General features: G+C 40.1%; 1 protein-coding gene across 11 annotated transcripts in view; it reads left to right on the top strand.

Annotated features, from left to right (window-relative positions):
• Positions 1–8899: 8899 nt before the first annotated feature.
• kirrel3b (kirre like nephrin family adhesion molecule 3b) overlaps positions 8900–11568 on the top strand; it is a 242843-nt gene continuing 240174 nt past the window's right edge. For all 11 annotated transcript variants that reach the window (XM_054793825.1, XM_054793821.1, XM_054793827.1 and 8 more), the window contains exons 1-2: positions 8900–9128; positions 9240–9315. In XM_054793825.1, coding sequence (XP_054649800.1) covers positions 9273–9315 — 43 coding nt within the window. In that variant the 5' untranslated portion in view covers positions 8900–9128; positions 9240–9272. The remainder of the gene's footprint in view (positions 9129–9239; positions 9316–11568) is intronic.

Genomic DNA, 11568 nt, shown 5'->3' with positions numbered 1-11568 from the left:
TCCATACTTATCACTGAATCCGGAGTGCTTTGACCTGAGCTGCTGGAGCCGCCGCCTAATCCGCTTCTTCTCCCTTTTATCTTTGGCATTATTACTGTTGCTTAGCAACACTGTCAGTTAGCCGTTAACTTGTGTAATAATGCCTTCGGTGATTAATATTCGTTATAACAGCGAGTTTGTATCTCACCGGTCCTTGTTAGTCGGAGATATCTCCACAGGAAGACTCCAAGATATTTTAGAAGTCCGGCTTCGTGAGCAGCCGCCAAGCCGCGGCTAGCTTGATAGCTTGCCTTAAAAGGCTGTCGGCTCCAACTAACGTTTGTTTTGGTGAGTTTAGTCCACTCGCTGGTTCGAATTGAGGCAGAAGTCTCAGCACTCACTTGCAGAGTTGTAATCACAAACTGTGGTCACAGAAAGTTTAAAACTCCGCTAGTAACAGACGGAGCTTTTCCGTGAGCGTCCTTTCCATACAACAGGGAGTTGTATCTTTGACTAGTCTTTGACTAGCATTTTTTCCAGCAGACTGCTAAAAACAGCAGAGCGCCCCTGTCATTTAGAGGATCTTTGACCAGCTCTTTTTGCTGTAATCCTTAAAAAACAGCCGTTTTCCAGTCATATATCGGATCTTAGTCTTGCTGTTTTGTAGTTGATCCCTAAAAACAACAGAAAACTTTTGTCATAGAGGATCTTTGACAAGCATTTTTGCAACAAGTCCTTTAAAAAACAGCAGCGCTCTCCTTTTGTATAGCAGATCTTTGACTGGCATTTTTGCAGTAAATCCTAAGGCAGGACAGCTATGTTTCAATCATATAGTAGACCTTAGACTTAGTAGATTCCTAAAAACAGCAGACATCTCTTGCCATACAGATGATCTTTGACTAGCATTTTAAGCAATAGCTCTTTCAAAAACAGCAGAGTACGCCTCTCACGTGGAGGCTCTTTGGCTAGCATTTTTGCAGTAGATTCCTAAAAACAGCAAAACACCTTTGTGCTTAGACTTGCTGGTTCGTAGTCTAACCTTAAAAAAAGCAGACAACGCTTATCATAGAGGATCTTTGACTGACATTTTTGCAATAGGTCCCGAAAAAAAGAGCAGACCGCTCCTATCACAGAGGATCTTTCACTCGCATTTTTGCATTAGACTGCTAAAAACGGCAGAGAGGTCTTGTCCTATAGAGCAGTGGTTCCCAAACTTTTCAGACATGTACCCCTTACTCCTGCACACTTAACAAACGTAAACCTCACAATGAAGCATATTTGATATACAGTATTAGCCTACTAAATATTTATGTATTATGACATTATAGTTTAAAAAGGTCTTGTTCTTCCACCGCACACGCAGGCTACTAATTTAAAATGGAGAGGGTTTTAGAGGAGTAAGATATCTACTAGCAGGTTTGTCTTCTGTTTGGTGAATTTATTTGTATTTGTACGTGTATTGAGTTTTTAAGTGGTGACAAGCTAATATGTGGTGGACTGTGATCTTTACGCTCTTTTGCTGTGCTTTGGTCTGCACGACATGGAGATAATCAGTACAATGCAACTAATGTTACATGTAAAAATAACAATTACAAATAATTATGCAAACAAAAGTCAATGAGGACATGAATTCAGCACGAGGCTTATTACTGAGCCGAGTGGACGTATGAGCACATATAGCATGAGATTATGCACCAAGAGAAAATGCACGGGAGAACTGAGCTAACATTATTAAGGCTCACCTCTGTGCATGAACGCACAGCATTAACATTTGTGAGCAAGGACGCGGTGAAAGGAAGAATAGGGAATGCACGTCTGTCTGTGCAGCGTCTGAGAAAGTCATACACATAAGTCTCAATCTGCGTCACATGTGGTGTGGTCCCGGACCGCCGAACCAAGTGGTCGCAACGCCCTAAGAGGACACAATGTTTGTGAAAGCATACATTTCCTTACGTGTGCAAAGTCGGGGGCTTGCTAACACCTCATGGTACATTTAGTCAAATGACAGGCTCATTTAGCTCAGAAAACACGCTAATTAGTCACAGCAGCACGTAAGAAGACCAGCGCTCATTTAGCACCCATTCAAAATGATCTTGAGCAATCTTCAAGATGAAACACTTTTAATGCACAACCTCATCGTCAAACTTACATATTTCTTCATCTAACGCACAAAGCACAATGAACAACTTCATGCTGTCACCTTTCTTCTGTGCTGTACTACCGGATGAGGCTGTTCACATGAGGCGTTCGAGCGCATTACGCCGATCTCAGTGTTAATGTAGTCAAGCCGTTTTTAAGTTTTATTCACATACCCCCTATTGCAATCTGTGTACCCCAAGGGAACCTAGTCTATGGAGGATCTCTGCCCAGCTTTTTTTGCAGTAGATCCTTAAAAACAGCTGTTTTCCAGTCGTATAGTAGATCTTAGACTCATTGTTTTGTAATAGAGTCCTAAAAACAGCACTCAGCTCTTGTCATACAGAAGATCTTGGATTAGCATGTTTGCAATAGGTCCTAACAAAAACAGCAGCTGGCTCCAGTCATAAAGACAATCTTTGACGAACAATTTTGCAGTAGATTCCTAAAAACAAAACAAAAAAACACTTCAGATGTTTGACAATAGTTTTTGCAGTGCTCTTGTGACGTGGGGGGTTCTTGGAGTACCCTTTCTGAGGCATATCAGCAACAGCAGAATTGTCCTACCCTATATAGAGGATCTTTGACGGGCTTTGTAAAATGCAGGAACAGGGAGGACGCAAACAAATGCAATTTGCTAGAAGTAAATTCATGTTCCATTATTTTTCTTCCTTTATTTTCTTTTCTCAGTCGTGACTTAACCGACTCAACTCATTATTTTTGGCCGCGTCCAAGATAAATTTTAATTAAAATCTTAACAATTATTGCCATAAATCATTTTCATTTTTTCATTGAACTTTTTTTATGTTTATCTTGGAAGTGATGCAAAAACTTCCTGCTGGTGCGTTCAGCGAAGTTTCATTTCCAAAAGGTCACTTTCCAGCCCAACCTAATTAATTGACTTAGTTAAGGGCTGCAGTTTTTTCTGCTGTGCTTTGCAAGATGTGCTCCTTGAGCTTTTGACCTGCATGCCTGAGAAAACAGCGGACAAACAAGATGCATTGCCCTTTCCCACTGGTGAATGTACGCGTCCTTTCTGATGCTTAACTTGACGTGCATTGTTTTTTTTTTCGTAATTGTGTTAAAGACGAAGATCGTGGTCTCCAGATGCCACTCAACAGCAATGGGGGTTTGTGGTTTGTGTGGGGGTGACAGATGAATATTTTCACTTTCTGCCAGGATTTTTGTTTTTCTTGTTCAGTCCTAATTGCACATATCAGGAAGTGGAACTTCGAAAATAAGTCTATAATCTTTGAACCTTGAACCGCAATCGTGTATTATGTCATGCCAGACCTCAACATTCCTCACCAGATAAATGGATTAACTCACGCTTCTTTTGTCTTCTTCTGCCTTTTTTGGTTTTCGAAAGCACCAATCATGGAGGATATACTGATTTTATAGCTCTTACAGTTAGGTTATTTGGAGACTCTAAATTGTCTACATGTGCCCCGCGATTGACTCCAGGATGTACCCAACCTCACGCCCAAAGTGAGCTGGGATAGGCTCCAGCTTACCCCCGCAACCCTAGTGAGGAAAAGCGGCATAGAAAATGGATGGATGGATAGCTCTTACGTTTTTAACTCATTCACCCAGCCATTTTTCCTAATTCAACCTCTTCTGTAGTGGCCATCTTTCAAGGCACACAGAATATTGTGTTCTATGGCTATATAAAAATATTAAACAAATATTTTAAAAAGTTTATTTCTACCTTTTTCCGTTCTTTAGTAATGAGTAGTAGAACATAGGTAAGTTTCAGGAAAATATCAGTTCCTGACTAAAAAAGGGAGAAAACCAGCTTTTTGTGAAAAGATACATTTCAAGCATAACTTTGACTTTGACACAAATATTTTTTGCTGTTGTGACAGCTGAAATAGCTAAACAACGATACCAACATGGACACAAAAAAACACAAAACACAAAATAACAATTTATTTACAAATATAACACCATGAATTAGTTACAATTTTCACATTTCGAACTGAACTATGTGTGAGCATTCATGTGCATGAGTTAAAATTTCCCTAAAATGTCCCTTCTGCATGCTACACTCTCCCCCCACGCTCTCTCACTTCCTCTTTCCTGTCATGTGTGATTCTTCATTGAAATGATCCCTGCCGAGCTCTCATCAAATGCAACCTCTGTTTTTATGGCTTAAAAGTTCTCTGAATTGTTAATGCATTAGTGCAAAGTTGCATCATCACCTCTTTTTGCCTCTCGTGCAAAAAAGGGATTGAAAGCGTTAACCAAAGTAGTGGTTAAAAATGTGGTCACATTTAGATCTGTTTATTTATTTATTACAAAAGTATGTCTTTTTAGAGAAAGCATACACTTTTTCTTGTAAAAATATGACTTTATTCTGGAAAATTTTTGGCACAAAAAATACAGTGCATGTTCGGTTAGCGTACGCCCCTGTTAGTGTATTTTCAGTTTATATTGAACGTTTACACAAACATTGTAAAAACGGCCTCTGTTCGCGTACATTTTCCAGTTAGCATAAAACATGGTGAGTGTCTTGTCATGTTATTAATACACGGCGTGAGTCCAACGTGTTTTTATCACAAAACGTTACCATGGAAACAGGAACCGGAGGTCATTGTCCGTTGCCCGTCTATGAAGTCGTAGCGGTTGAGGCTGTAGTTCTCTGTTAACTAATACAGTTACGCCACAAGTCTCTGCTTTTCTTATTGATCACAGCTGCAAAACAAGCCACAGTGGAAAGTTGCATGGGTCAGCATTTTGAAAGAAAGAAAGTGGCACAACATGTGGCAAAAATACGATACGGTGTCCGTGTGGCTCTCACTGCCTCTTAGTCTTAGTCTTTGTCAACACTAAAGTCTTCAATCGAGGTAAAAGTCACGTTAAATGTTCATTAATCCTTTTCATCATGTACAATATATGCATTTTGAAGTGTTTTCTGCCTGTAAAACTAATTGTAAAACTATAAAAATATGTTTTCTCTTAACATTTTTTAAACTTGTGCCGTAATGGGCGCCACACACAGGAGGCGACAAACAACTGCAATTGACGAAACTCATCTCCAACGCGTAGCAAACCCTGCACATGGGCGGCGACGAGCGGCTGTGACCAGCTACACTGGTGAGCGACGCGTTCACATCCAGAGCGAATCAGAACCATGGTTTTGATTGGCTTTCAGACGTGGAGGGATTTTGGGGGTGGTACCGGATCTTGCTAGCATTGAAGATAAACTTACGTTAATGTCCGTGTGAATGAATGTAAACTTACCCGACATGTTTACTTCCCATGCCGCTGCTTTTTTCTTTATATCGCTATATGTTCTTTTTTAGAAATGTCAAATAGCTTCAGAAAAGTATTACTTCCCCCCCATGTTTACATGTGAGAGCGTACTGATTAGTACCCTGTCTGCTCATTGGTCGATCAATGAAACTCCGGCTGGTTGGTCCTCGTCTGGGCGACAGCGATGAAAAGTTGAGCATTTTTCAACTTTTTGGGAATGCGACGCAATTCAGCATGTGCTCAATGACATGCAAGAGCACAACCTTTCCCACGGTGACTTGGGATAATTGTCCTATCACGCAGGTTCCATTGAAAATGAATGAAGTAGAGGTGATGTCGCCTCTCATGTGTGACGCCCATAACTGTGTTTGTAAGCAAAGAACTACAGAGTCAACCGCTGATGACATCATAGACGAGCAACGGAGCTGACTTCCGGTCCCTGTTTCCATCTATTAGCAAGCTGCTAAGAAGAATGTTCTGTGATAAAATACATGAAGAACACAGTTGGACTCACGCAGTGCATTAGTAACACGACCAGACGGGCGCCACAATCACAAAATGTACGCAAAACGGGGCAAAATTTGGGTGTAATTTTTTTACGTTAACTGACAAACATGCTAACCGGGATGTACTCTAACCAAGGTTCCACAGTATATACCATAAATGCTGTAATTAATGCCTGCACAGTGTTTTATAGCATGGTCTACAAAAAGAAATAAACGGTGGGGTTTCTAATTAGTGCCGAGACATTGTTTCTGTGGGCAACTTCGTGATGTAGTTTTTCCTGTGTAACTCTACAGTGTTTCTGCATTTGAAGTATCATGGGTGGTCAGCATCTAGCAAATGTATCTACCTCTGCATGCTTTTTAAAATGTTTGTTGTGCTACTGATCTGTTTAAAAAACTCATACACTTGCCGTACGGTTGTTTACACAGTATCATCAGTGGGAGCCACATGATTAAGGACTCCTGGTTATAAATGACTGAAATATCTCAAGCTGCCAAATATTATCAGAATGAGACAGACGGCACTATAATATTCATCATGCTCAATTCATTCACAGTCAGGACAGAGAGACATTGCCTTAATGACACTGTGATGGATGTTGCGTCTTCATTGCTTTCTGAATTTTCCCTTTTTTCTCCTCCCATCTGTCTGACTGTAGAAAAGTATTCGTGCAGAAAAGACTCGATAAAAACAATATAATAGTAATAATAATAATAAATAACAATGATAGGAAACTAAAAGGCTGCTTCTCATAGAAAATAACCGCCTATTTAGAGGCGAGTAGATCCTCAAATGCGCTCCGATAGCACTGCTATAAACGGTTCAGGCAGTTGACAGCAGGGTGCAATGGCACTGATGCATAAGATGAAGCAATCATCTGTAATGCAAACAAAAAAAAATACAATACGTACTGTATTTACACTATAGAGGTCATTTTTTTCCCATGGCATCATTTAAGGTTGAGGTCCTGTGGGTGTATTTTACTTTACCTCTCATGTATATCTTTTTTTTTTGCGTAGCTTTGGAAGGCTGACAGAGGATTTTGCAGCAAAACAACCACAAACAACCGTCCGCCCGTCCGTCCGTCCGTCCCTGCTACCATCATGTGAGTTTCACCACCTACGTAATTGAAGATACCATACCACATTCATTTCCTGAGGAATTAGCATAATGTCACCTTTGGGTGAGAAACACAGGTTTGGATAAATGAATCATGGTAAGCTATACCACCCTCAGTTCATCCTGATTTTGTATTACATTTGTAACTCATTTTTTGTACTCATTGGTAATGTATTTTTTAGTATGTCAGAATTATTAATAATTCATACTCATAAATACTAATTTATACTAATAATTTTCAGGAATTGGCAAAAATGGGATACGGAAGAACTGATTAAATTTTGGGGGTGATCCGGATCACCATTTGGATCCAGGAATGTTTTCAAGGTTTCTTTATCAATGTGAGATTTTTTTTCCGCATTTCTGCATATAACTCCACAAAAAAATGGTCAGAGAAGTGACAGGTTAAGTTTCCAACAGGTTCTACAAAATATCAAAGACTGATCCAAATTGTAGGATTATTACTTTGCTGTGAATCACGAATGGGGGGAATTATGGTGCTTGGCAGAGGTCTGCACGCGCCGAGTGCTTCTCTAGTTCTTGAGTTTTTTTGACACAAAAAATACAGTGGAACTTTGGCTAGCGTACGCACTGGTTTTTGTTGGAAATTTACACAAAAATGTTGCCTCGGTTAGCGTACATGTCCTGGTTAGAGTACAAAATGGCATGCGTCTTGTCATGTTATTTATACACTGCGTGAGTCCAACTGTGTTTGTAACGTATTTTTATCACAAAATGTCCCCGTTACCATCGTGTTAGCATGGAAACCAGAACCATAAGTCATTCTCCCCCATCTCATTCACCCGTCTATGACATCATCAGAGTTGTCGCTGTAGTTTTTTCTAACTAAAACAGTTACGCCGCAAGTCTCCACTTTGCTTATTGAGTATGGCTGCAAAATAACCTACAATGGAGACAAAGTAAGTTGCAAGTGACAACATTTTGATAAAGAAGATGATAAAAGCTATTGAATTCAAGAAGTAACTCACAGCAAGATACAAAGGGGTCGTCCCTCATTTGTCCATTGCCGCTGCCTCGTCGCCACCGTCTTTGTCAACAAGTCTTCAGTCAAGGTAAGAGTGATGTTAAACGTTCATTTAGTCTTTAATTAATCATTTGGATGCATTTCAAATTGTTTCCTGCATGTAAAACTATAATAGACATAATTGTTGTATATTAAAAGTGTTTTCTGTTAACATTTTTGGGCGTTGCCATTAATGGCATTTACCTTACATTTTACATTATTTTCTATGGGAAAAATGTTTTCAATTTTAGTACGGTTTGATGAACCTTTTGAGATGAATTAATCACAAAAAACAAAATTCCACTGTATATATTTTGTAGTAAAAAATGTGACTATTCAAAATATGATTTTAGTCTTTTCTTTTTTCTTTTTTTTTTCCAAACATAAAATTTTCTCCCAATACACCCTTTTGCTAACTTTAAGTTTTTTTTTTTTTTTTTGGGCATTTCATTTTCAAGTCTTATTTTCTCCAATTTTTTTGTGAGAATCCGCTGCCTCGTTTAGGGCTACATAAAATTGCCAATGAGTTTGACAGCTTTGGTCTCGAATGTTAATGTGATCTTTATCTATTGTCCAGGAAACCTAAGTGATGTCTATGGAATCCCCCCCCCCAAAAAAAAAAAAAATCCTAAAAAAAAAAAGATACAGGGGTCTGTCTGGGGAGGAGGGGGATTCGACTGCCAAGCCGCTCCTATTCTGATTCTAATTAGAGCTGCACTCTCTGATGTTTCTCCCACGGCAGCTCTCATTGCCAGAGTGAGGATGGATGCACCTCATAGACAGAGGGAGAGGGACCGAGAAGAGAGGGAGGAGTCTCAGCCTCATCCCCTCTTGTGACCGTAGTAGAGCGAGAGAGAGAGAGAGAGAGAGCGAGAGAGAGAGAGCATGATGGAGAGAGACGGGGGCGAGTGAGGGCTGATGAGCTGGAGAATGGACGGCCAGCGAGACGGCGTGCGACCCAGTGAGAGAAGACACTGAAAGTACCACAAGCTCCCGTCAGCAGCAGGAGGAAAGGCTGAGCTCACCAGCGGCAACTCTGAAGACTGTCAGGGGCAGGGAAAAGAGAGAAGAAGAAGGACGGAAGACACTCTGTAGCGGCTTTCCTCTGGTAAACGGACACATTAGAACAAGGGGAGGGCTGTCAGGCATCCACAGAGGAGGACTGTGCTGTCCTCCTGTTTTTTGTGCCTATGCCAACTTCCACTGTTGTGTTTTGTAGGTTTTGCCCTCTCACACACTCATCACAACCACAATGATCCTCCGGGTTCTTCTGATTCTGTGGATCTTCGGACACGGTAGGATTCCAAAGTTGTCTCACCTTGCGTGCTTGCGCGGTTTTCTGACTTGCTGTCATGTCTGATTGCATGCGCTATCGTCTGTCTTTAAGTCTGCGCTTTTCTCCGTCACTTTGTCATTGCATTCAAAGCTGACATGTTAAATAGTCTCCTTTGTAAGCTTGGTAGTCTTGTCACACGCACACGCACACACACGCACACACACACACACACACAATAAGCCCTCTAACCCCGGTCCAGTCAAGCGTTGACTCTTGAGCCACATTGCTTTGAATTGACAGCCCTTTCCCATTGAGTCCAACAAATGGGCATTCTGGCGGAAAGAGAAAAGCGAGGGAGAGACGGAGGAAAGAGACTCCTTGAGACTGTTTTTTGGACAGTTGAGTTCTTGGACAGATTGATGATGGATTCTGCAGTGCTTGTCTTTGGGAAAAAGAAAACAGGAAATCAGTAAAAAGGGCAGAGCAGAAGCGCTATTTAAGCGTTGTCTTGGTAATTTGTCAGCATCCATTAGCTGTTGGTGGGAAACGCATGCTTGTTGCACTTGCTGTACAGTTGTTTACAATGAACTCATCACAACATCGGTTCTGTTGTTGCTGTGTTGTACAATATACTCAATATATGAGCATGTGGTCAAAGAGAGTCACGTTTTCCTTTCCACTTTCGCATGTACTCCAAAATCATTATTAAACTATTAATTATTAAAGCATTTATTGTACATGCAGGGATATGCTAATCTGCATTTACATTTATTAATGCATGATATGGAATGGCCTATCAAGTAAAGACATTAAAAAAGTAAGAAATGCTAAGTTCTGACATTTTAAGCGGACAACTCCAAAAAAGGCATGCATAAAATGTTGTTTCTCCAAGTGTGGTCTGCAGATCGCTAACATTGTTTGTCCAGTTTATCATCAGGTGGTTGTCAGGAAATAAGTACAAAGCATTGAAAACACTATATCTAAGGGGTGCCAGTGCGTTTGAATGAAAAATACGATGGTCCTGATGCTGACACCTTTCACTTTGAATGTCTGCTCGTGTACCCCAAAGAAAGCAATTAATCCAACACATGAAATGTGGAAGTAAGTCGACAACAAACTTGGCCGACTGATCTGTTCCTCATGCTGATTTACAGCCCACCACTTATCCATCACATCACTTTGCTGTGGCTACACTTTCCTGCTGACTTCATGTTCTGTCAGAGAGAAAATGCTGATCGACTCTAATGCTGAAGCGCCTAACAGCCTAAACAGAGTTTACTGTTGCTTGTTTCTTTTTGGAACGCCACAAGCTGGACAGACTCATAGCGGGATGCCAGATACAGTATGTGCTAGGTGACATAAGTGTTGTTCATGTTGTTGTTTTTGTTCTTTTGCTGAAATGCCATCACCCTGACTGTGCCATCTGTGCTGATGCTGAGGTGAAAATACAAAATTAGACTTCAGTCTTTAAAGCATAACGTGTCCTGCAAAAAAGCCTAGTGAGTTCCATTTGATTCTATTCTAAACTCCATGTGCCAGGGCTGCGCTGCTGTTTTTAAGGACATACTGCTAAAACCCCAGTAAATGGTTCTTTATGCGAAACATAATTTCATGTCCAACATGAACTCTATATTAAAAGAAATTTATTAAGGCAGTTTATTAAGGAAACGGTGAGGAACATGCATGCATGCATACAAATAATGCATTAAAAAGCATAATTATTATAAATGGCATCAATAAATAATACAATAAAATGTATTGTAATACAAAAAAATAAATAATGAAACATTAATAATACATTAAATATCACATTCGCATAAATTAAGACAAGGAGTAAGAGGACTAAAATACTGTTCAATTTTACAAAAAAAAAGTCAGACACGAGTTGTTTGTTACATATTCTAACGTAATTTTGGACTACCTTTCTTCGACCCACCCAGAATAGATCCACCCCCCACTTTTGGGTCCCGACCAACCAGTTGAGAATCACTGCTCTATATGACAGGGGCACACTGCTGTTTTTAAAGAAGTACAGCAAAATTGAATGTATGTAAAAAACAAACAACAACAAACAAACGCATGAGCCAATCTGATGTCATTCACAAGCCAGATTTGGCATTTTTAATATATAAAAACAACTCATTTACGTGCAAAGCGGATTTCCTAACATATGAGGCGTAGTATAGCTAATGCATGCATACAAATGATGAATAAAGTAGAATTAAACATCAAAATTGGCCACCAAATTACCATACATTGAATATATACCAAG

This window comes from Dunckerocampus dactyliophorus, chromosome 12 (assembly GCF_027744805.1).
Source record: "Dunckerocampus dactyliophorus isolate RoL2022-P2 chromosome 12, RoL_Ddac_1.1, whole genome shotgun sequence".
Taxonomy (NCBI): Eukaryota; Metazoa; Chordata; class Actinopteri; order Syngnathiformes; family Syngnathidae; genus Dunckerocampus; species Dunckerocampus dactyliophorus.
This window is presented reverse-complemented; position numbering and strand designations above follow the sequence as displayed.